This window comes from Macaca fascicularis, chromosome 12 (assembly GCF_037993035.2).
Source record: "Macaca fascicularis isolate 582-1 chromosome 12, T2T-MFA8v1.1".
Taxonomy (NCBI): Eukaryota; Metazoa; Chordata; class Mammalia; order Primates; family Cercopithecidae; genus Macaca; species Macaca fascicularis.
In genome coordinates this window covers 66,509,157-66,535,886 of record NC_088386.1, presented here as the reverse complement: position 1 = coordinate 66,535,886, position 26,730 = coordinate 66,509,157, and the positions used below count along the sequence as shown (strand labels likewise).

At 40.1% G+C, this 26,730-nt stretch overlaps 1 protein-coding gene across 3 annotated transcripts in view; it reads right to left on the bottom strand.

Moving 5' to 3' along the window:
- Positions 1 to 24,168, bottom strand: part of GORASP2 (golgi reassembly stacking protein 2) — a 41,365-nt gene extending 17,197 nt beyond the window's left edge. For all 3 annotated transcript variants that reach the window (XR_010579913.1, XM_045368282.2, XM_065525643.1), the window contains exons 1-5: positions 23,980 to 24,168; positions 4,617 to 4,697; positions 3,153 to 3,356; positions 2,615 to 2,701; positions 1,432 to 1,562 (exon numbers count right to left, since the gene is read on the bottom strand). Coding sequence is in view for 2 of the 3 variants with exons in the window: in XM_045368282.2 (XP_045224217.2) it covers positions 1,432 to 1,562; positions 2,615 to 2,701; positions 3,153 to 3,356; positions 4,617 to 4,697; positions 23,980 to 24,042 (566 nt within the window). In the remaining variant the exon portion in view is untranslated. The remainder of the gene's footprint in view (positions 1 to 1,431; positions 1,563 to 2,614; positions 2,702 to 3,152; positions 3,357 to 4,616; positions 4,698 to 23,979) is intronic.
- Between the last annotated feature and the right edge of the window lie 2,562 nt (positions 24,169 to 26,730).

Sequence of the window (26,730 nt, the reverse complement as noted above, 5' to 3'; positions counted from 1 at the left end):
AAGCAAGGCCCCATCTCTAAAAAAGAGTTTCTACATTAAACGAGTACAGTGTGTACACCTGTAGTCCCAGGTACTCAGGAAGCTGAGGCAGGAGGACAGCTTGAGCCCAAGAGTTAAAGGCTGCAGTGAACTATGATTGTGCTCCAGCGGAGACAGCAAGATCCTGTCTCCAAACAAACAAAACCCTGCAATTCTCACTAGACTGGATCTCACATAGATTTAGAGAAATAATTTATATTATTTAGATTAAATAATTTATATTAACCAATTATGGCCTTTCAGGGGTAGCTACATTTGAAAACAAGGTGCTTATTGATCAAAGTAATTAAGTGGTAATAGACAATGCACTTGAGGCAACAGCAAGATCCTGGCCAAACGTAAAGATAGCCTAAGAATGAAATTAAGAGAAATAAGATTTAATAAATGAAATGTGGTCAGCCTCTGAGGAAGGAATTAAAGAGGCACAAAAAGACCAGATGCAAGGTCAGAGGCAGACTGAGGAAAATGTTCTGTATGGGCCTAGCTAATGCAATGGCCAATTGACAGTATTAAACACATCAAAAGAAAAAATGTCTTCCAAAGAATGTAGCCAAATTTAGTTAACATAATTAAAAATGAAAGAATATGTGAGTTCTTTGCCGTTGGTCTTGACTGTCCACAGAATCTCTTCCTCCAGTTGATTCCATGCTTACCAGGCACTCCTGTGGTACTAATCTGACTTGAGTATTCTTCTAACTGGAGAGGGGGTATTTTTCTACTGCAAACTGAAAATTTGCTATTCAAATAAATACAGCAGCTTCTCTGCAAATTTAGTTTATATGAGGAAGTGCCTCTTCTAATGAATAAATTTTGAATGCCTCGAGTAGATCATATTTCTGGGCATTTACAAACCTGGGCAATGGACAATGACAATTTGATCAAGTACTGCCCCAGATAGGCCAGACTCTTGGATGACACATCTATCTTACTTTTCTCAAACTGCAACAAGTTAGAATACTTGTGGCAAAACATTCAGCTGGAGAATCTCAGGTAGTGTCCGTAAAGATACTGTGAGCAAATGGAGGCTTTTCCTGCCTGCAGCAACTAAGTTATCCTTTTCCCAGCATGGGATTAGAACTTTTGAAAACATGTGGAAAGTTTCCAAATTCTAGGCTTTTCTATAATTATGGCTTATGTTCAATAATTTCTCAAATTAAAAAAGAAATGCTGTTAGCTCTTAGGTCAGTAAAGAAAAGGACTATAGTATGTATACTATGTTCCTTAGATATGTACTTTAAAAAAATTGATTTCAATATTCTAGACTAGCTCTTCCCTTTTTTAAGAGGAGTCTTACAATAAACCAGTAACTTCTTTCAAAATAAAAACAATGTTTACAACATATCTGACTGGTATGTTTAAGCAGTAATAACTTAGTCTAAAAAATGACCTTACCTGCCTTCTCCACCCCATGCAGAATTTGGTGTAATAATCACTTCTCGACAGTTATCAGTGTCTGTGTTGTACACATAAAGTTTCAATGGTTTTGCTTCATGTGTTTCAATAAGGCTGAATAGATCTTCAGACTGCAAAAGTGTCACAGGAGGAAAATGTTTCATGTTACTGTACTTTGGAACAGTGTGTCTCAAACCTGGCTACTATCAGAATCACCTGAGAAACCTAAGAAAAAAATATGGATTCTGGGCCCTGCCCTAGACATAAAAATCACTTCTTAAAACCAATACACCAAGCACGTTTAATTCAATATATTAATTCAAGCAAAGCCTACTTACTACATACAAGGCCTTATGGCCAGTTCCTTAAGATCTAGTTGGCACTCTTAGTACAATTCTTTTATACCCAAGTTCTACATATTCTGCTTTTACTTCCCATTATTAAGACCTGGTTGTCTGGGCACCTTATTTCTCACTCTTTTTTTTTTTTTGGAGACAGGGTCTCTCTAACTGTTGCCTGGGCTAGAATGCAGTGTCATGATTTTGGCTCACTGCAGCCTCAACCTCTCAGGCTCAAGTGATCCTTCCACCTCAGCCTCCCAGGTAGCTGGGACTACAGGCATGCACCACCATGCCTGGCTAATTTTTGTATTTGTTGTAGAGACAAGGTCTCACTACAAGGTCCCAGACTGGTCTCGAACTCCTGAGCTCAAGTAATTCTCCCATCTCAGGCTCCCAAAGTGCTGAGATGACAAGCATGAGCCACTGTGCCCAGCCTTTTCTCTCATTTTTGATTTAGCAATGTATACTTCTGCTAGCTAACAGACAAGGAAAAGGATCTACTATAGCTGTGCGAATGCTGTCACTGAACAAAAAGGGGAAGAGCAAATGAAATCAATGAACAATTGAAAATGAGAATTTGATTTAGACTTGAGGTATGCAGAGATTTCTGTATACTACACACAAAATCTGTGCAATTGCCACACAGTATGTGTTTTCCCTCACAGCTATACCTAATAAGACACCTACCAGATGTTCCATTTAACACCCTGAGGCATAAGTTATTCTTGATCGGCAAAGACTGAAACTTTAACTCTAAATGCAAAGCATGCAAATATCTTTCCCAACTCAAGCATCGATGAGAAAATTTTATAGTTTTCACTATGAATAAACACACGAATTACCTCATTCATGACTGTATCTGCTCCAATAATATAATCACTGTGTGGTCTAAGACCTGCCAGTGCTGCAGGAGAATTTGATTCCACTTCCTAGAATGACACAAACACATACCCTAAAATTAGCATATATAATCTTCCAAGGTTTAGTCACAATTTTTAATTATATTGATTTTTTAAATCTGTATACTTCTATCTTGCTAGAGATGTGTCATATGTCAGAAACTACAGAATATATTTTAAACTTCTGAGCAAAAAAATTACATAATATTTAATATTTAAAATATTTTTGTAGCTATCTACTCTAACACATCTCATAATGAATAAATCATTAGAAAAAGTTCTTGAACTTCTACATTTCCTTCTCTTCCTCAACTTAAAAAAAAATTGTTCCACATTTAAAAAGCAATGAATGCTGATTTTTGGTAAAAATTGCCTAATAATAATATCCTTATAATCTTATTAAGCCAGAAACAACCATTGTTAAAACATCTTTCCACACTGCTTCATGAACCTCCAGTAACAGTTCACAGTTGATACCTACCAACACATGCCAAACATTTTCATTTGCCCCATCAAAGCTGCAGAAACGAATGCTCACTCCCAATAAGCCCTGGCCGCCCCACAGGTTACTTGGTGTGACTGAGGTCTCTCGCAGCTCCAACGTTTTGCTGCTATAGATAAGCATTTTTACAGGCTTTTCAACGTTTGCTTTCAGCAGATCCTTAAGAGTGTCATTGTCTTTATTCTGTGAACATATAGAAATCACATTCCTTAGTAAATAAAAATTTAATGTTAGCTTAAGCATCCTATGGCCCTAAAAGAGTAATATTAATAATCAACATAAATAAAACATTCAACAAAGGTTTCACCATTTAAATTTTCCTATGTAAAAGGAATGTCACGAAATTAAGAACAACTCTTATGTTAGCAACAACTTGAAACTGACTTTTTTCTAATAGCTCACTATGGATTATGGAATTTGCAACCCAACATTATTTAGAATGATCTAGGGCTTCAATGTGTAAAAACAAAATATGCCATAAAAAGTCACATTACTAACGAAGTTGTGATAACTTTGATTATAAAAATCTAAAACATTTACTGGGGTTAACGTTTAATTTTGTTTTTTTTTTTTTTTTTTTGTATTTTTTTTTTAGTAGAGACGGGGTTTCACCGTGTTAGCCAGGATGGTCTCGATCTCCTGACCTCGTGATCCGCCCGTCTCAGCCTCCCAAAGTGCTGGGATTACAGGCTTGAGCCACCGCGCCCGGCCTTAATTTTGGACTCTATTTCTAACTACATACTTTATTTAGAAAGTAGAAACAGTATATTAAGTATTTCATTTCATAAATAAAGGCCAGATGACATATAAATAAAGGCCAACATCTGGCCTTTATTTGTATGTCAGAGATGTTATAAGTAATGAACAAAAACTTCAGACTGTTATAAAAAATTAAACCAAGTGGCTACTGTCCTAAGAATTTGCTGAGATTATGTAATTTCCTTATCTTAGAACTTTATTATGGGTAAACTAAAAAAGGTATAAAAAGTGGTTTTAATTTTGTACTTTGGAGCATGTCTCTCTGTCTGGTTCTAATAACATTATTTGTATATTGTGAAACTTAGCACCAAGAGAACTGACAATTTGAGAGAATGAGATGAGAGAATGAATCTTTCTACTAATTCGTTTGTCAATAACCAACAGAAGTCTGACATCTTTAAAAAGCAATCTTTTACATCTTATTTCTTTCTGCTTATGAAAATTAAATATTTAACATATAAAAGACTCCACTGATTCTGGAGACTTCCCTAAGATAATCAGTGGAGCATAAGGTATAATATTCTAGATATTTCAATGTTTTTAATACATGATTATTTCTATAAACTGGCATCATACTATATAGAATGATTGTAACTAATAAACACCCATCTCAGATCATCTAAAAAATTCCATTTTTGAGATAGTACAAATACTATAGACAAAACTACAAAAAGTTGAACTTACTAATCTTGAACCATTAATAGAAACAATAAAATCAAAGAAAGGCTCCAATCCAGCTCTGTGTCCTGGGGAATTTTCTTGTACCTGCGGAAACAAAAACAACAAAAATAAAAAATGTAAAGCTTAGGTGAAAATTGTAAGCCGAGTATCTCTTTTCAGTAAAAATAGACCAATTTCATTAATAATGAAATATAGTATACGCTACTTCTCTCATTTCTCTTCATCTCTCCCCAATAATGCCTGTCCAGCTCCCTAAACTCTACCCTTTCTTTAAGTTCATCTTCTATTTATATTTTTATTTTATTTCTTTGAGATAGACTCTACCTGTGTTGCCCAGGCTGGAGTGCAGTGGCACAATCTCGGTTCACTGCAACCTCTGCCTCCCGATTCAAGCGATTCTCGTGCCTCAGCCTCCCGAGTACCTGGGATGACTATAGGCGCACACCACCATGTCCGACTAATTTTTGTATTTTTTGTAGAGACAGGGTTTCGCCTTATTGCCCAGGCTGGTTTTGAACTCCTGGGCTCCAGCGATCCACCCGCCTCAACCTCCCAAAGTGCTGGGATTACAGGCGTGAGCCACTGCAGCGGGCCTAGTTCATCTTCTATACGAGGTTTTCCCTCTGTGGTTCTATTTCCATACCACTTTCTCCTTTTTTTGGGGAGAAAGGGGCTAATCCTCTCAGCAATTAGGGGACACAGCAGACAGTCACTACAATTAAGTGACAAATTCAAGCAATTATTCCTTGACTACTAGTAGCAAGGCACCACTCAGTTACAAAGTGAATATAGGCACATAGTCACCTATGTCAAGACATTTATAATCTGTTGAGGAATAGGTGAGAAGAGGAAGGGGCAATGCATACACAGCCCTCTAATCACTATAATGTAAGACCAAACAGGCTAAGGGCTATTTGGTATAAGGTTCTAAGGGAAAGAAGAAGCTTCAGACATAAAAAGTGACAATGAATTGTGGTTTAAAAAGAGGGTAGAACATTCAAAGGTAAAGATAGTCAAGGGGGTAGGAAGGACATCTGAAAATGGACAAAACAATATGAGCAAACACCTGAAGCAGGAGTTTGAAGAATGAGGATCATAGCATGTGTAGCTAGACGACAGGGTAGTGGACAGAAATAGAGAATTATAGACTTTGAAAACTAGGATTAACCCAGAAATCCTCTAATCCAGGGATCTTAAATTGAGGTCTGTGGATGGCTTCAGGGAATACTACAGCTCCTGAAATTACATACAATCTTTTATATGGATAAGCAGTTTTCAGGGTGTTAATATTGCTGGCTTTCATTAGATTCTCAAAGGATTTCTCCATGACTCCAAGAAGGTTTAAAAACCATGGATTTTGTGCAATTCTTTCATTTGATAGGTTAAAAAAAAAATACCGTGTCTTGCTTATGATTCCGTAGCTGCCTAATGGTGGAAGTGAAACTCAAAAATCCATCTTTTTCATTTTTATTTTTTGAGACATGAGTCTTACTCTGCTGTCCAGGCTGGAGTGCAGTGGCACAATCTCGGCTCATTGCAACCTCCACCTCCCGGGTTCAAGCGATCCTTGTGCCTCAGCTTCCCAAGTAGCTGGGATTACAGGTGGGCACCACCACACCAGCCTAATTTTTTTTTTTTTGGTAGAGGCAGGGTTTCACCATGTTGGCCAGGTTGATCTCAAACTCCTGGCCTCAAGTGATCTGCCCGCCTCGGCCTCCCAGTGTGTTGGGATTCCAGGTGTGAGCCACTGCACCCGGCCGAAAGTCCATCCTGAAACTATTAGTCCAACAGAAGGCTAGAAAGAAGGAGTAGAGCTACATTTATTGGCCTTTAAATGAAAGAGTGAGATTACTTTTAATATAATTCATAAGTTCATAGAATGAAAAAGATTACTTAGCTTCTCAACAACTCAAATGTTTATCATCCCATATTTGATAATGGACTGTCAAATTTTCAAAATGTACAGTAGTAAAATGTTAGTAGCTAGTAACAGAAACATGACAAAAAAGCAAAAAACAAATATAATCCATTCTGCATTTTTTTTCCAAAATATTTTCCTAAGGAATTTTTATTCTGCTTGATATTATTAAGTGCTGTCAAAACTATTCCATGGCCAGGCGCAGTGGCTCATGCCTATAATCCCAGCCACTTTGGGAGGCTGAGGCAGGAGGATTGGAGTCCAGGAGTTTGAGACCAGCCTGGGTAATATAGGGAGACCCCTGTTTCTACAAAAAAATTAGCCAGGTATCAGGGTGTGCTTCTGTAGTCCCAGCTACCTGGAAGGCTGAGCTGGGAGGATCACTTGCACCCAGGAGGTTGAGGCTGTGATGAGTGAGTCTAGGTTGCACCACTGCACTCCGGCATAGGCGACAGGGTGAAACCCTGTCTCAAAACAAAACAAAATAGGAAAAAAAAAAAAAAAAAAAAAAAAAAAAAAAAAAAAAAACCTATTCCACAAGAACAAAAGTTTGCACTGATATTTATAGGTTGATTTTCTATAATAGTCCAAATAGTTCTATAGTCAGTTTTGCAAATAACAGCAGCAAATGACAGATACATTCAACCATACACAAAGCTACAGCTATTTATACAGTAACAAGTCATTTTAATACTTTCAAAATGGAACCCAGATTGTTCCTAAAATACATCCCTCTAATACCAGTGTCAATCAGAATTGTTCATTACCTCTTAATGTTGTTACCTTTTATTATTTTAAGCCAAATTATAGTATTGTCTCAGAAGAAGTAAAACTTGATATTCTTCTTTTGTTACAGTAAAGAATAGTTGCCCTATATAGACAGTTCAATGTCTAACTCCCTAAAACTGTTTGATCATGTTTTTATGTTTTCCTGCAAATTTGGGACCAAATCATTTTTGTAAATTAAGTAAGTTAAATATCAAAGGTATTTATTAAATGTCTTCAGTTTCTTTTTCTTTTTTTTGAGACAGGGTCTCACTCTGTCGCTCAGGCTGTAGTGCACTGGTGCATTCATAGCTTACTCCTGGCCTCCCAAGTAGCTGGGACTACATGTGTGCACCACCATGCCCAGCTAATTTTTAAATTTTTTCTAGTGCACCACCATGCTCAGCTAATTTTTTAACTTTTTGTAGAGATGGGGGTCTTGCTATGTTGCCAAGGCAGGTCTCAAACTCCTAGTCTCAAGCGATCCTCCCATCTCAGCCTCCCAAAGCACTAGGATCCCAAAGCAAGTCACCATACCCAGTTTTTAGTTGCTGTATACTCAGTTTTCTATGGGAGTTATTTCATATTCTACATGTTATCAAATAAAATGGCTAGGGCTCAAAATAGCATATTTCTTCTCAAATGGCAACTCTGAAAGGTAAAGAAGTGGCTGCCTGGAGTCACAAGAAAAGTGAGGTCAAGTCACAGCTATTTGGGACAAAGTCAGATTAACCAGATGTGAAATGCCTATTAGTTGGTTATCAATTAGATGTGAAAGGCCTCAGGTGTGAAAGGGGATGAACAGCACAGATCCTTAGGCGCCTCCTCAGAGTGGAGTTTCTCATCTAATAAAGTCCACATCTAATCATCTAATTCTCTGAATCTGAATGTTTCCAAAGAACTATTAATAGCATTTTATCTAGAACCCAACTAGGTCACTGATCAATTTCAGACTTTGCCACTAAAACTGCCAGAAGTTTACCTTTTAGTTATAAAGGGCCAAAGACAGCACTTTTATAACGTAATCACTCATTTAGAAAGCTGACCCTACGTGCTGATTCTTATCAGGCCACCCTTATAAAGTTTAAAGTATAAACTTTACAGTATAAAGCTTAAACTATTTGTCTGAAATGGAAATTTTCCAATATCAGAAGTATTTTTCCTATAATTCAAAAAGGATTCAATAGCTAACTTTGAATTCTAAAATAAACTTGATCCTTTCCCTAGCTCTATTTTTCTATTTCATTTGTTACTAACATCGATTTCCTTTGTTTCTAATGGCCCTTGAAATTAACTTCTTTCCTTAATTTATTTACATCATTAGTATCTGTACAATTACGTCAGGTAGGTATCTTAATTACTGCTAGGAAGTCAGCAGAGGGTGCCCTAGAAAAATGCTCTCCTTGACCCTAATATACCTAAAGGAAATTTCCTATATTTTGTAGCATGGAAAATATGATCTACAACATAGCAAACCAAACACTGACAAAGTTTCTCTTGCAGTGTTATCCACTGACAAGAATCTCCTGGCACCTAATCTCTCAAGCATCAGATTACCACTTCAATACTTTCTATCCCCTATGAGAGCTCCTGATTATTAATTTATCTTCTGCTTTCTTCAAGTCATCTTAACTAAAAGTCTATATATACTTGGCTCCACAGACCATTTAACATTTATTACTGGGCCAAATATCAAAGCAATTTACGATGAACAGGTTAAATTTGTAAATTTAATAATTAAGGCCAGGCACGGCGCCTCACACTTGTTATCCCAGCACTTTGGGAGGCAGAGGTAAGAGGATCTCCTGAGGCTAGGAGTTCAAAACCAGCTTGGGCAACAAAGTGAGACTGTCTCTACAAGCATTTTTTTAAAAATTAGCCAGGCCTACTGGCACATGCCTGTAGTACCAGCTACTCAGGAAGCTAAGGCAGGAGTATTGCTTGAGCCCAGGAGGTCGAGACTACAGTGAGTCATGATCACGCCACTGCACTCCAGCCTGGGCGATAGAGCAAGACTCCATCTCACAAATACATAAGATTTTATAAGATTATATACAGTGAAAAAATAATAGACTTTTAGAGCCAGACTGAGTTGGTTTTAAGCCATGATTTTGTCCACTTATGAGCTGTGTGAGCTTGGTAAAGTTTATTTACCACTCTGGGCCTCAATTTTCTCATTTGCAAGTAAGGGATAACGCCATCTGCTTCACAAGAATGTCGTAAAGATTCGATGAGTTAAGTTTATGAAATGCCTAGCTAAGTCTCAAGCCTATGATAGAAGGCCAAGAAATCTTAAGCTCATCCTCCTAACTCTGCAATCACCATCTGAGGGTAAATCTTTATAGCTAACCAATTCCTGGACACATCATTATTTTTGCAACCATATTAAATACCTTTTACTCTTAAAAAGAAAAATAAGACTTATAAAAATGTTAGCAGGAAAGAGAGACAAACCATTTTTTCAAATGTTGCCTCCCACAAATCAATTCCAGATGGATGGTAGATCTAAAGGTCAAGGGTAAAACAATAAACCCTGTAGAGAAAAACGGAAGAGAATATCTTTGAGACCTTCAAGTTTGCAAGGCTTCCTAATAAACTGGACACAAAATGCACTAACCATAAACTAAAATAAATTGATAAAGTGAACTACACTAAGAACTTCTGCTCATCAAAAGGTATAATTAAGAAAGTAAAAAGATATAATACATATCCAACAAAGGATCTGTATCCAGAACAAATCTTGAACTGCTGTAAAGCATTAAGAAAGATGGACGATAAAACCACAAGATACAATTTCTTTTCCACTGGAATGACTACAATTGAAAAGAAAGTAACAAGCATTGGCAAGGATGTGGAAAAAATGGAACACTCATACATTTGCTGGTGGGAATGGTGTAGCCGCTGTGAAAAACAGTTTGGCAGATCCTCAAAATGTTACACACAAAGTTATCAAATGATCCAGCAATTCCACTCCAGGTATACAAACAACCAAGCAAAATGAAAATATATCTCCATGAAAAACCTGTACACAAATTTCATAGCAGCATTATTCATAATATCCCTAACGTAGAAACAGCCCAAATGTCCCCCAACTGATAAATGGATAAACAAGATGTGGTATATCCATAAGAAAGGATGAAGTACTAATGCACGCTATGACATGGAAAAATCTTGAAAACATTAACACTAAGTGAGAGAAGTTAGTCACAGAAGACTACATATTGTTTGATTCCATTAATATGAAATGTCATAATAGACAAATCTATAGAGACAGAAAGCAGATTAGTTGTTATGAGGGGTTGTGGGTGGAAGAATGGGGGAATGGCTACTAATACATATGGGTTTCTTTCCGGAGTAATAAACAGTTTCTGGAATTAGGCAGTGGTGATGGTTGTACAACTCTACGAACATATTAAAAAGCCACCAAATTGTATACTTTAAAAGTCTGAACTTTCTGGTATGTAGCTTTTATCACAATAAAGTTGCTTAAAACAGAAAAAAGACAACCCAATAGAGAAATGGGGGAAAGATTTTAGCAAACACTAAACAAAATAGGATACTGAAGTAATAAAGAAATATGAAAATGTGCTCAACTTCAATGGTCATCAAGGAAATGCAAATTAAAACCACAATGCTACTACACACCTAACAGAATGACCGAAATTAAAAAGATGAAAAATATTAAGTGTGAGTGAGGATGTAGGACATTTAGAAACCTCAATTACTGCTGGTTAGAATGCAAACTAGTAAATGACTTGGCAATATCTATTAATATTGAAAATATGCACATCTTTTGACTGTATATTCCAGCCTTAAGTATATACCCAACAGAAATGGGTATACATATGTTCTCTAAAAGAAATACACTATACTGTTCATAGTACTACTATTTATAAAAGTCCCAAACTGAAAACTACAAAAATGCCCATCAACAGGTTAATAAATATTGGCATATTATCTCAATGGCACCAAATACATTAATGACATGAAAGGTCTACAATAATACACATGAATAAATTTCACAAGCAATATCTGAGCAAAAGAAGCCAGACACAAATGAGTACGTAGCACGTGGTTCCCCTTACACAAAGAACAACAGCCCAAACTAACCTATGCTGTTAGAAATCAGGATAGTATTCATCCTGTGGAGGTGGGGGTTGTGCAGGATGTCACTGGGAAGGGATAAGAGGCTGGTTACAGTAAGTGTGTTGTTTGTGAAAATTCACAAAGCTATACACTTGTGTGTACTCTTTTAATATAAAGTCTTAAGAGATGCTCCCTGTATCAAAACAAGTATACTGAGGTTGCCCTTTTTCCAATGCCCTTTTTTCCAATTCTTCTTAGGGCCACATGATTTACTTTGCTCAATTAAGAAACATAATAAAGCAGCTGAAAATACTAAAGAGCAATTATGCTTACAAAATAATAATTATAAAAAGATATATTACCAAAACATGGACAGGTAGAAGAAATTATGAACACACTAACTGGCAGTTGTAAGGTTCAAACTTCTGAGGTTAGCTTACAAAATAAAAATCACAGCAGTGTGAAAGAAATGCTTCTCTCCTAACACTCTAGAAAAACAGCTGCAATAAACAAGATGATATTTGTTAGACAGTTTTTACCCTCAACAAGCAAAAATGAGAAGTTTATGATGAAACTGCACAGTAAAGGGGCATCTTTATTACATACAAAGAAATTTGCATCAATGATTAGAAGCTGGATTTTTTAATCACCAACTTTATAGAAATAATCCCTAAAGTGGTGTCATTCAACTACAGTGGATGATTTCAGTAGGTTCTGAAATCAATTTAGTGTGTCACAAAAGACAAGTATCAAAACACAGTATCATAATAGAAAATTTGTCAAAAATTCATGATATAATAAAGGCCTATATTCTTCATGAAATGCAGTATGTACTGGTTGCAATGGAAAATACATTTTTTGCTTTGAGCTACAATAAAAATAAAGTTAGGAAAAGCTGTCCTACAAGATACCATTAACACTTTTGCTCCATCAAGTTCCCGGTTTAAAAAAAAAAAGGCAATTAACTTCTTGACTTTTCCCTCCACTTCTGATCCCAGATCATTAAAAGTTTTACCAGATTTAGCCTAAACTTTTCTTTTACCACACAGACCTAACTATTGCTTTCCAATGAAGCATCCATCTCTTCTTCCAGGATTAAGAGTGTTCAAATACTACTACTTATGCTAGGTTTGGATCATTTCACATTAACCTCTTTCTCTCAATTCTTCACTTGGGGGAGGGAGGAATGGCAGAGTAAGAGGGAAGAAGTGTTTGGGTGGACTTGGGTGTCAGGCGGCATTCTCCCAACTTTATTGGTCTATTGACTTACATACTCTCAGCTGAGGTATATAGACCTTCTACCTTAAAGTAACAAAGAAAGGAAACCACAAGGCAACTTGCAGCATACAGGATATCACCAGACTACATATTTCACTAGATGATATACAAAGACACACTTATTCACGTTTCTGGCTGATACGTAAATTATCTTCCTTAAGTTTTCTAACAATGAAAATGTTATCATAAAATCGGCTTACTAGAATGTATAACTGTCTCCTTTTTATTACTGCAGCATATATTCCTTTTCCACACACAAAATGTAGATAAGCCCCACTGAATGACTATCTATACCATCATCTCCTCTAACACCCTCCCTCCTGTCCCGCTTTTAAAAACAGTAGAGATGTTAAACAAGACTAGAAAATAAATTCAATCCAAGCAATACTTAAATGATGACCCACCTCAACTATAAACATAAATCCTCATGCACTATATGTGTGCGCAGGTGTTCAAAATGATGGGAAAAGATCTGGGAATATGATATAATAAAAAGAAATCCTAAATCCTCCAGAGTTATAATAGGCATTTTTTTAGTAGGGAAGGGTGAGGGAACTATAGTAGTCCCCGTTATCCACAGGGGATATGTTCCAGGACCCCCCATGGATGCTTGAAACTGCAGAGTACCAAACCCTACATATACTGTACTATATATTTTCATATACTATTTCCATATGCAAATACTTATGATAAACTTTAATTTATAAGCTAGGCACAGTAAGAGATTAACAATAATAACTAATAATAGAGCAATCTACCACTTATGAGCTGTTTATTTCTGGAATTTTCCATCTGATGTTTTTGGACCTCAGTTAACCAAAGGTAACTGAAACCACAGAAAGTCAAACTGTGGATAAGGAGAGAGTACTGTTTTTTATGTCTGCAAATGGGTAAGTTTCCTTATTTGGGTCTTGACACAAATGTGTGGTAAATAACTTTGCAGTAGACTGGGAGAGTTCAAGCCTCACCTGCTAAAACATTGTCTTCCCACGTTCTTCACAAACAAAGCAAAGTGCATGTTCTCCTGACACTAACCCTAACATAATTTTTAACATGCAAGCAGTTTAAAATAAAATTGTAATGGCAACTAAAAGGAAATAAAAACTCATTATTGCATAATGGTTTTCCAGAAAAGATCTGTATATTAGAAAAATAACATTAGAAGAAATTGAACTCTGCTCTAAAAGAAGCAAAAACTCTGACAACTTCTTAACGCATTTTATATTCTTCAAATAACTTAGGGATTTGTTTCCTAGGGAAAGAAAACTTGCTGTGTGACCTTGGGCAAATCAGATTAACTTCTCTGTGCTTCTTTTCTTTTTTTGAGATGGAGTTTCCCTCTTGTTGCCCAGGATGGAGTGCAGTGGTGCAATCTCAGCTCACAGCAATCTCTGCCTCCTGGGTTCAAGTGATTCTCCTGCCTCAGCCTCCCAAGTAGCTGGGATTACAGCACCCACCAACATGCCTGGCTAAGTTTCTGTATTTCTTAGCAGAGACGAGGTTTTACCATGTTGGCCAGGCTGGACTCAAATTCCTGACCTCAGGTGATCACCACCTCGGCCTCCCAAAGTGCTGGGATTACAGGTCTGCACTTCTTTTCTTTAACTGCAAAAATGAGGAGGCTAAGGAGGTAATCTGTAAGCCTGAATGACCCACCACGAAATAAGTCTAACTGTTGCTAAGCTATCTATAGGTTCTACAATGAAAAAAATAAAATACAGCAAGATCATTTTAATTACACAGACTCTTTCAGCCATTTTAATTAATGTGTCTAGTAACACTGTAGCAATGCAATGAAAGGGATACTGGCACTCCCCGTTTAAAATTAAAAAATAATTTCCTTAAAAATGAGGACAGGAGGAAATTAACAGGCACCATTTGTGTGTGTGCCTAGATGACTAAAATTAATGGGTCAGATTTGACCTCAAACTTATGTTTTAAACAGCAGCAAAGTACAGGTTAGGTACACAGACAAAAAGTAACGGTTGCTTAATTAAATAAAAATACTAAAAATGTTGACAACCACAGTAGTATATTTTAGCTAGTATTGCCACAATACTGGTTCTACACAATAATGCAAATGCTAGTAATAAAGGCATCACCAAACATTTGAATCCTTATTATATTCCACATTCTAAGTTAAGTGCTTTACATGAAATATCTCATTTAATCCACAGGATAATCAAGGAGGTAGTGTTAAGAAAGAGATTTAATAATGCTCAATTGTTTTCATTATTTTCATACACAGTATCTAACGTGTTTTTCAGTGGAAAAGGTGGAAGTGGCTCTGCTATTATCCACACTTTTCAGATACAAAGACTGAAGCTTTTCAAAGCATTTCAAAGGGTTGCTCAAGGAAATAGAATGAAGTGATAGAGCTGGCACTAGAATCCAGTTCCCAAAGGTGGTCTCTGGTGGTTGACTATGATAGTTTCTCAATGTACTCATGTTCACAAAGATAACAAGATTCTTTCCTTCTGTCTTTATTTTTTTTAGAGACAGGGTCTCACTTTACTGTCCAGGCTGATCTCGAACTCCTGGCTTCAAGCAATCCGCTGCCTCAGCCTCCCAAAGTGTGGGGATTACAGATGAGAGTCACTGTACCAGGTGCTTCCTCCTTTGTTTCCCTCCCTCCCTTCATTCCCTCTTTCCCTTCACTCCTTCCCTCTCTCTTTCTTTCTTTTTCTTTCTCAAGCTCTCAATATTTTGCTAAGGCTACTCTTGAACTCCTGAGCTCAAGCAATCCTCCCACCTCAGCTTCCTGAGTCCTGGGACTACAGGCACATGCCACAAAGCCTGGATTTTACTTTTAATTAACTAATTAGGGCAAGGTTGTGGCTCACAGCTATAGTCCCAGCACTTTGGGAGGCTAAAGCAAGAGGATCATTTGAGCCCAGGAGTTTGAGACCTTGTCCCTTCAAAAAAATCAGCCAGACGTGGTGGTACGCACCTGTAGTCCCAACTACTTGGAAGACCAGGGAGGGAGAATTGCTTGAGCCTGTGAAGTCGAGGCCACAGTGAGCTGCGACTGTGACACTGCACTCCAGCCTGGGCAACAGAGCAAAACCGGGTCTCTAATTTTTTTTTTTTCTGGGGGGATGGAGTCTCACTCTGTCACCCAGGCTGGAGTTCAGTGGTACCATCTCAGCTCACTGCAACCTCCACCTCCAGCGTTCAAGCGATTCTCCTGCCTCAGCCTCCCAAGTAGCTGGGACTACAGGAATGCGCCAACACACCTGTCTAAGTTTTGTATTTTTAGTAGAGAGGGGGTTTCACCATGTTGGCCAGACTGGTCTTGAACTCCTGACCTCAGGTAATCCATCCACCTCAGCCTCCCAAAGTGCTGGGATTACAGGCATGAGCCACCACACCCAGCCTTAAATTTTTTTTTAAAAATTAACAAATTAATTAATTTTAGAGATGCTGCTCTGTTACCCAGGCTGGAGTGCAGTGGCATGAGGATAGCTTGCTGCAGCCTCAAAGTTTTGGGTCAAGTGACAATTTTGCTTTTATTGAGACCGGATTTCACTATGTTTTTCAGGGTGGTCTTAAACTCTTGGGCCCCCACCTTACCTCAGTCTCCTGATTGGAGTAGCTGGGATTACAGATGCACACCACTGTGCCTGGCTCAAGCTTCCTTATTTCTGACAATGTGCTTGAGCCATCTCTCATTGGTGCTTAAAAGAGAGAACAAAACCCCAGAATAATTATCTTCATGCTACAGTAAATTTATTTGCAATGCCAACAGGGAAATGTACAGTCTCTCAAAGTAACTACTTAGGACCAGGTGTGGTGGCTCATACCTGTAATACCAACACTTTGAGAAGCCAATACGAGAGGATCGCTTGAGCCCAGGAGTTCAAGACCAGTCTGGGCAACACAGAAAGATCGCTCTACAAAAAAATTTAAAAGTTAGCTGGGCATGGCAGCATATGCCTATAAGCTACTCAGGAGGCTGAGATGAAAGGATTACTTGAGCCCAGGAGTTCAAGGTTGCCATGGGCCATGACCACACCACAGCACTCCAGCCATAGCGACAGAGTGAGATCCTACAGAGAGAGACCCTGTTTCAAAAAAAGAAAGAAAAAAAAAAAGTCACAGTTTCTAAAGCACATATCAAACTTTGTATTTCCTAGTTTACATTGATATTTTATTAGTGAATCAATCAATATATATAATCCTTTCAGTAGAATATTAAAGTAAGCAAAATGAACACACTGATGTTAATGGTTATTCTAAGCTCAATTTTTATAAAATTTGTAGAGGAATTATTAAAAACCCCTGCTAGTATCTGACCCAGAAGGCAGAAGAATCAGTGTTGTACACTCTACTACTTACTGAAACCATAATTAACTACTAACAGCAGATTTCCCCCAGTGAGAATCCTGAGGATGATAGTACAGGCATTAAAACACACCTCATCACATAAGTATGAAAGCATATAAGGCCGGGCGCGGTGTCTCACGCCTGTAATCCCAGCACTTTGTGAGGCTGAGGTGGGTGGATTGCTTGAACTCAGGAGTTCGAGAGCAGCCTGGGCAACATGGCAAAACCCCATCTCTACCGAAAATACAAAAAATTAGCTGGGCATGGTGGTGTGTGCCTGTAGTCACAGCTACTGGGGAGGCTGAGATGGGGGAGGATTACTTGAGCCTCGGAGGTGGAGGCTGCAGTGAGTGGAGACTGTGCTACTAAATTCCAGCCTAGAGTGAGACCCTGTCTCAAAAAAAAAAAAAAAAAAAAAAAAAGGTGGGGGGTTGCGGGTGCAGTGGCTCCCGCCTGTAATCCCTACACTTTGGGAGGCTGAGGTGGGCAGATGACTTGAGGTCTGAAGTTCTAGACCAGCGTGGCCAACAGGGTGAAACCCCATCTCTACTAAAAATACAAAAATTAGTTGGGGGTGGTGGTGGGCGCCTGTAATCCTAGCTACTTGGGAGGCTGAGGCAGGAGAATCGCTTGAACTGGAGTGGTGGAGGTTGCAATGAGCTGAGATTGTGCCACTGCATTTCAGCCTGGATGACAGAGCAAGACTCTGTCTCAAAAAAAAAAAAAAGTGTATATACACAACATGAAACTACTAATTTGTTCAAGGCCTATTAATATTAGAAAAAGTTTATGTTCAATGATATAATTCCTAAAAGTATCCCAAGGTTTATATACATTGTATTCCATGGTTTTAATAAACGGAGATATCCTGATTCCTACATTTGAAAGCAATTTTAAAGAATATTTATTAAACAACTTCTGGGCCTTTTATTAGAAAAGATTAATTTTGGGCTGGGCAGTGGTTCACGCCTATAATTCCAGCACTTTGGGAGGCCGAGGCCTATGGATCAGCTGAGGTCAGCAATTCGACACCAGCCTGATCAATATGGTGAAAGCCCGTCTCTACTAAAAATACAAAAATTAGCCAGGCATGGTGCCGCGGGCACCTGTAATCCCAGCCACTAGAGAGACCGAGGCAGGAGAATTGCTTGGACTTGGGAGGCGGAGGTTGCAGTGAGCCGAGATTGTGCCACTGCACTCCAGCCTTGGCAACAGAGCCAGACTCTGTCTCAAAAAAAAAAAAAAAAAAAAAAAAAGGAGAGATCAATTTTAGGGGCAGGGTCAGACTCTTCAGGTTTCACAATTATAATTTTATATATAGAAAACAACACTAAATAAACCTACTGTTCTCTTTTTACACATTGTTTCCAGAATGAGTGAGAAAGGAGCCAGAGTGAGATTTCTGTGTTAGGGCATGAGGTTGGGCGTGGTGGCTCACACCTGTAATCCCAGCACTTTGGGAGGTGGAGGCAGGTGGATCACTTGAGGTCAGGAGTTCAAGAACAGCCTGGCCAACATGATGAAACCCCAACTCTACTAAAAATACAAAAATTAGCTGGACGTGATGGCAGGTGCCTGTAATCCCAGCTACTTGGGAGGCCCGAGGCAGGAGAACCAGGGAGGTTGCAGTGAGCCAAGATTGCGCCATTGCACTCCAGCCTGGGCAACAAGAGTGGAACTCCGTCTCAAAACAACAACAAAAAGATGGCATGAGTTTCAAAGTTTGAGAAAGACGATGTTAGAAGAATAAAGAAGAAAACAATGACTATTGAGTATTAGAAATTAACTTTTTCAAAGTAAGTACTAAACTGAAATCCCATCGCAACAGGATTGCATGTAGGTTAGTTAGGCACCACTTAAAGAGAGCAGTTCCTGGCCGGGCGCGGTGGCTCAAGCCTGTAATCCCAGCACTTTGGGAGGCCGAGGCGGGCGGATCACGAGGTCAGGAGATCGAGACCATCCTGGCTAACACAGTGAAACCCCGTCTCTACTAAAAATACAAAAAGAAATTAGCCGGGCGTGGTGGCGGGCGCCTGTAGTCCCAGCTACTCCGGAGGCTGAGGCAGGAGAATGGCGTGAACCCGGGAGGCGGAGCTTGCAGTGAGCCGAGATCGCGCCACTGCACTCCAGTCTGGGCGACAGAGCGAGACTCCGTCTCAAAAAAAAAAAAAAAAAAAAAAGAGAGAGAGCAGTTCCTTTGGGAGACCTCATCTCTGACAAAACAGAAAAAAATATTTAAAAAGAGCAGTTCCATACGATAGTAGGTACGGTCTAGGCATTGCATTTTCTATAGAAGTAATTCCACTTGCAGTCACTTGCTTCTCTAAGAACACCTAAATGCTGCCCAGTCTGCAGCAAATGGCTCAGAAGATAAAAACCTGTTATTACACTGGAGACACACTACATGTCAATGACTCTTCCATCACCTTGAAATCTCTCCCAGAAGAAAGCATGAGAAAGAATGAAAATGCTATTTTCCATGTCTCCACACTGGTGTGAATACTTGCTCCAGAAAGTATGTCCTCAGATATCCCCTATCTCAGAGTTTGTAAGTGTGGAACAGAATATGAATATTTTAATTTAGAAGCAGGTCCTATAACAGGCATCTGTGAGGTCACTCCAAAATTTTAATTTTGAAAATGGTCTTGTTGGGTTCACTGGATAATTAATGGAAAAATGTAGGCAAAATTTTGATATTAAACATAGTTCACATGTAGGGAGTAACTTACAATAACTTCAAAAACTGAGAAGCCCTAACATGTTTCCCGCCTTACATTAGGATTGGAGGACCAAAATAAAAGTGCCATTCATAGTGAGCACAAATCTGACCCACTGTATAAGAGAATCTGAAATGTTATTTTTTTAAAAAAGACTTCTACACAAAATTTTAAATCCTCCACTAGGAGTCCACTTCTTTTTAAAAAGTAATTTTGCATATCTACGCTTTGAGTGACTATACAAGTATTTAATGATCACTTCAGAAATCCTCGAAAATACATTAAAGTTAAAAAAAAAAAGGTCACTATCCACTAATAATTTTTTAGACAACCTGGTTTATTATCTTTCAGCTTTATTTTCCTGAGCACTCAAATGTACCTGCACATACACAGGGTGTTTCAAACACAATTTTGAGCGAATGTATAGCACTCTATCTGTGGTTAGGCCCTGATTCGTTTAATAATTTCTCAGCTGTTGGATATTTTGGTTGTAATGTTAACCTCTTAAGATAACTTTTGGCCATATAGTCCTTGAATACGTCATATCATTCAAAATCTTTGTGAAACATGGCTAAGGGGCGATGTTAGGCCCACGAAAAAAAGGGGACTAAGAAAAATACTTCAACAGTATTTGCCTTTAGATGGTGGGATTACAGGTAATTCAGGTTCTTTGCTGTCCTTTATTACCATATCCAAATGTTCTTTTTTTTTTTTTTTTTTTTTTTGAGACGGAGTCTCGCTCTGCCGTCCAGGCTGGAGTGCAGTGGCCGGATCTCAGCTCACTGCAGGCTCCGCCTCCCGGGTTCACGCAATTCTCCTGCCTCAGCCTCCCCAGTAGCTGGGACTACAGGCGCCCGCCACCTCGCCCGGCTAGTTTTTTGTATTTTTTAGTAGAGACGGGGTTTCACCGTGTCAGCCAGGATGGTCTCGATCTCCTGACCTCGTGATCCGCCCGCCTCGGCCTCCCAAAGTGCTGGGATTACAGGCTTAAGCCACCGCGCCCGGCCCCAAATGTTCTCTAATGGACACATGTTGATAATAAGAAAACAATGTAGTTATTTAGTAACATGAAAAATCAACATTTATACAGACAGCTACCATTAAAATTCAATACAGTAATTGGGGAAAAGGATGTATGTTATGGGAAAACAAAACATAGGATTTAAGTTTGTAAATATGTTCATATAACAAAAGAAGACCAGAAAACCAAATGTTCAACACCAGGAGGTACTCCTTAACCAATCTATGGTACAACAGACTACCATGAGCTAACTGAAAGCATGAGGCAGATCTTGACTTGCTACTACAGAAAGACTGCTAAGATAGGTCATCAACTGTGAAGACTGAGGTGTGCAACAGCATGGATCATATGATTCCAAGATTCCAAGGTAACAAAAAGAAACAAAGAGAGAAGGGTGTGAGAAGAGACTCTGTTTTTTGAAACAAAGTCTCACTCTTTTTGCCCAGGCTGGAGTGCAATGGCATGATCTCAGCTCACTGCAACCTCTGCCTCCCAGGTTCAAGTGATTCTCCTGCCTCAGCCTCTCAAGTAGCTAGGATTACAGGTGTGCACCGCCATGCCCGGCTAATTTTTTATATTTTTAATAGAGATGGGGTTTCACCATGTTGGTCAGGCTGTTCTCGAACTCCTGACCTCAGGTTATCTGCCCACCTCGGCCTTCCAAAGCGGGGATTACAGGCGTGAGCCACTGCGCCCGGCCAAAGAGACTTTTTTATAAGCATAAAATATATTTGAAAGGCTATATAAGAAACTGTCCACAGTGGTTACCTCTGGAGTGGGGATAAGAAGTTGGGTACACAATATGATCCCAATCATGAAAATATGCACTCATACATAGAGAATACATAAAAAGGAACTACACTGCTCATAGCAGAACTTCTGAATCTGTTTCAAGGCTGTCCCCTACAGATTTTTAGATGGATATTGAAAAATAATGAAAACAATGGAAAGTTCAATCTATCTGAATTATAGGGACTCACAAAATCAAAAGACAGCAGTGGATATAAATGTTATTATAATTGGTATTTCAAAACCCAATCATATAAGTTTTTACTACAACCAGGAAATGGCCAGGGAATTGGTTATTCAAGAAAACTAACTTCTGATTAAATCACTCTAGAACTTGTTGAATATGGGTGATTTTATTCAAAATTTTCCTGCCACAGTTACTCCAGTTTACAAGCTTGGTAATCTAATAATGAAATATATCGCTGTCCATCTAGGCAATAACAAATGAAAGGAAGACTTTTTGTATGTTAAGATTTAACACAGCACTTTTCCCTCTAAAAACAAAGATAAGGAAACCAATTACAGAATCAGGGGCAGAGGGTCTTAGGAACGCAGACACAAAATTCTCCTAAACTAGATCATTACTATTTTAAAGCTCTCTTTAATAAAGTAAGTAAGAAAGAATTATTCTAACTTACTAAGTAAGAATTATTTCATCATGTGCAACATTAATGCTCCAGATGCAGACTGGTAACTAAGGTTGTCCCTAGTGTTTGTAAAAATCAGATTTATAGATTAATAACACATCTGCACTACTGAATATGTATGAACGCTGATTTGACTGCACTTACATAAAGAAAATACAAACTTGTTTTATGTTGTAATGTAATCATTAAGTTGGAATCCTTTTGATGTGTATGGCTTTCTTTCAAACACTCGACTTTTTTTTTGCTTATTAACATTCATGTGTTTTATTGAGTTTCCTTGAGTGCATGTATTATAAAAACATCACGAATCCCCAAGGATTCATGATCACAATCGGACACTGTGAGAAACAGCTGGTAATACTGGGTAACACCGCAGGGTAGAGAACTCAAAATCAGATCAGATAACACAAAGAAAAGCACAGCTTTCACCTCACATTTGGGAACTGACAATTCTCCTTCCATTTCCTCTCTCAGTATGGCTCTTGGGGGTTTGGTTAGCTGAAGGGGATAGGAAGATAATATGGCTTATTTATAGGCTCCCTTTTCCTTTCTGGGGGAAAAAAATCACCCTTTACTACCAAGAGTATGGCTAGAGGAGGGATTTTTAGTGTAATGGAAAGGCAATAGATACGATAATCCTGAAGATCAGAAAGATGATCTGTCTCAGCCCTATCACCTAGACAGCTGGGCAATTTAAGAATGTTGTCTCACCTAAAACATGGGACCCAGGGCAGGAAATGAAGGTAGCACCAGGAAGTGCATTCTCTTACTTTCAGTGAAAACGTTCTTGCCTGTGAAGAGCTAATATTGAGTGACACTATTACACCCTTAAATGGCGCTACACGCTGCGGCCACTCTGTTGACAGTTCTTCACGTTAACACTCACACAGGTGTCACAGCACACAACCATCAACGCTACTTCTAAAGTTGCTCGGTTCCATGAGGAAAAGACCACATGCTTTGTACCACCCAGGCCCAGGCCGTTCATAGGTAGGTGCTTAGCTGACGCCTTTTGAGGTATTATGTTTCTCTGCCTCCTGGAAGTTAAGCTAGGGTTGTTTTCCTTTATATACTCAGATTTTTTTTAAAAAAAAACATTCCTCTGCACTACCTCTTTACCACTGTGGATCTAAACCTTAATCTAAACCACACCCTCAGCAGTCGGAACAGAACGGAAGTTCCCACTCCAGGAAATCTTGGGAAGGAGGTTTGGGAGGGTCAGGAGTGGCACGGGAAAGAAGTCTTGTCGAAATCAAGTCTGTTTAAGTCCGTCGAACCTACTTCCAGGTCATTTCGATCTCCGTCTCCTTCCCCACTGGCCTTTCAAATCACTCAGCCAGCGCCGAGGTGATTTAACACCTGCCGCCGCAGGCCCCGCCTCCGGACTGCGGGTCAGGATCCCTCTCCTAGGAAAGCGCAAAGGCTGCCTTCACAGTCACTACTTTGGAAACGTTCCCTCCGCGCCCTTCCTAACTTTGGAAGCCAAAAACGAGGGTAGGTGAAAGAGAGAGAAGGCCGTGCGGAAAAAGAGCAAGGTTGTCCCCCCTTCCCAGGGCCGCCCCCCGGCCGAGTCGCCGGCAGCTGCCTCCAGCTCCAGCCCGTCTTCCCACAGCCGCGGACCCCGTGCACAGGGCGCTCCGCGGAGGCGGGATGCCAGCGGCCTCCGGAACCAGCCTCGGCCAAGGCAGCGCCCGCGACAGCCTCTCCTTCGCGGGATCGGGCCTGGCTGCCCCGTGAAGGAGCCCATGGGGGCCTCCGCCTCCTCGCGGCCGGCCCCACCTCCAGCCCGCAGCTCCGCGGCCGCCGTCGGAGCCCTTACCCGTAGAACGTGGTAGCCTTCGGTGCCCCCGCCTGGGATCTCGACGCTCTGCGAGGAGCCCATGGCGGCGGGCGATCTGTGTGGCCGAGCCGGGATCCGCGCTGCTCCCGCCCCCCGCGCACCGCCCGCTCTGCTCCTCCGCGTAGCACTTGGGACGTGGCACTCGCTGCCGCCGGAGAGCCGGGCCGCACAGCCCGCCGGGAGATCGTCTCCGCTGCGGCCCGGGCCGCTGCGACGCCGCAGACAGCGCCACCTGCCGCGAGCCACTGGAAGGGGCCCGAGCGCGCGCGGGCCGGGAGGGTGGAGAGGGAGGGCCGGAGAAGGGCTGGGAGGTGCCTCGTCGTGCTCGCGAGAGAACAGAAATGCGCTTCCCCCTGCTTTGGCGCCTTGCTACGGGGCCCTGGATTGGGCCAGATTTATGCAGACGCGTTCCCGCTCGCCTGAAAGAACAGGTTGCAGGTCCCCCTGGTGGCCAGAGGCAGGGAAAGAGCTGCTGATAAACAGGAGCGAACTCCACACACAGCAAGCTCTCTGTTCTCCGGGTGTACAGGTATTTTCCCAGACTATACAGCTGAGGGGAATAGTGGCCCCCTGTGGGGCCACTGCACAGTATGAGCAGAGCATACTGCATCTGCTCAGCTAAATTTTATAAAAGGAAACGCTCCCTTTATAAAACAGTAGTCTCACAGAGTCACCTACCAACTTCTTTTTTGGTTTGGGTTTTTTTTTTTCTGCCTCCGTAATTGTGAGAATAAGATTAGAGGATTGGTCACAATCAGAGCGATGCCAGCGTGGGAAGCACGGTTGGATTTCCCTGGCATTCCACCACCTGATGCTGTTCAGTTCCCCGTCCCACCTCCTTCAGGTAGCCAGGTCGTATTCATGCTTATTCCGTTGTCGTATTCCTTTGCTGCTTTTGCCCCTTACATGTACTCCCTCTGAAACTCCCAGTTGCCTTGTGGTCAGTTGGACTAGTGGTGCGTCAACCAGGTATTATGTGGATTCCTATGTGATGCAATGTAAAGTATGTGCTATCACCCATGATGTATTCTAGCCCAAGGTGGTTAACTTGCCTCTATGGCATCTTGAGTTTGATGTTTACAGAATGTAAGGGGAATTGAGGAGCAAGTAAAATGACACCACAGGGAATCAGGCAAATACAGGAAGTGGGCTTTCCTTCAGGACAGCTGGCCAGTTCTCTTTATTGAGTCAGAGTCCTATGAAAGGGCCTATGCCAGATTAAAAGGAACACGAAGAATATAACCAAGAGACACACTGTAAGGGCTTGAGTTGGGGGCCAACTTGGAGAAATAAGCGTAAAGAACATTTTTGGTTCATTTGGAGAAATTTGAATATGTACTGAGTATTAGAAGAGTAGTTATTCACATGGAAACGTGGAAATTATTGTCTTTTTTAAAAGCTGGTTACAAGATGGGATGTGTCTGTAGACAATATGAAAAACATGTCCTCAAAATACAGATTAATACGTATGTATGTATATGAAGATGTGGGAGGAGAATATGAACCAAGGGTTACAGTGGTGATCTCTGGGTGGTGACAGAGATGTTTTATTTTTTGTTTTGGCTGGTTGCATATTCTTTGATGTTCATGAAGTACTTTTGTAATAAGAAAATATTATTTAAAATTTAAAAATAATTTTCTTTGCTATCAACAAGTGAATAGCAGGTTTTTAGAAGGCCTAATAAATCCATAAATCCATAAATGAAATCTCCAGTTATTAGGCTCCTCAAGGACAGGGTCTGCAGTGGAGCTGTCTTTATGTTCTTGATATTTACCAGAGTGCCTAGCAGCTCATTCAACAATTTAATAAATTTAGTGCAAGAGAATAAATGTAAGAACTAGATCTAATTATAATGTTCTCGTTCTGCTTGGCAATTATAACCCTCTTTATGATGGAAGCTGTTGCCATGTTCAGTCGTCAAAATTTTTGGACCAGTTGTCTCCCATATGTCTGATGGTAGCCATGGCTTGTAGAACCCAGGCTGTGGATCATTGGTGGTCCGTGGGGAAGTCTAGCCTTCCTTAGAGCTGTAGTGTATGTTTCAGCCTCATGAGTGGCTGCTTGCTATTCTCCACACAAGCCATTTACTTTCTTACCTTCTTGATTTTATTCATGCTATTCTCTACTTCTGAAATGCCTTTCCTTATATTTTCCACTTACAAAAATCCTAACTTTGAAAAAATCCCAATCCTTTAAGTCCCATCTCAAATCTTACTTATTTATCCTTAAGGTCAGCGTGACTCTCTCCTCGCCATGAAACAGTTAGTTCCTTCATTTCTGTAACATCACTGTCATCATCACAGGTCTGTCTTCTACCATTTATGGTCCATTCATTCAAAGCAAGGATCATATGTTTTTCTTTTTTCTTTTTCCTTCCTTCCTTCCTTCCTTCCTTCCTTCCTTTTTTCCTTTCTTTCTTGTGAGATGGGTTTCACTCTGTCTCCCAGGCTGCAATGCAGGAGTGTGATCACAGCTCACTGTAGCCTCCACCTCCTGGGCTCAAAATCATCCCTACCTCAGTCTTCCGAGTAGCTAAGACTACAGGCATGCGCTACCACACCCAGCTAATTTTTTTGATTTTTTGCATAGACAATGTCTCACTATGCTGCCAGGCTTATTTCGAACTCCTGGGCTCACATGATTCTCCCACCTCAGTCTGCCAAAGTGCTGGGATTATAGGTGTGAGCCAACACGCCCAGCCGATCATGTGTTTTCATCTTTAGATCCCC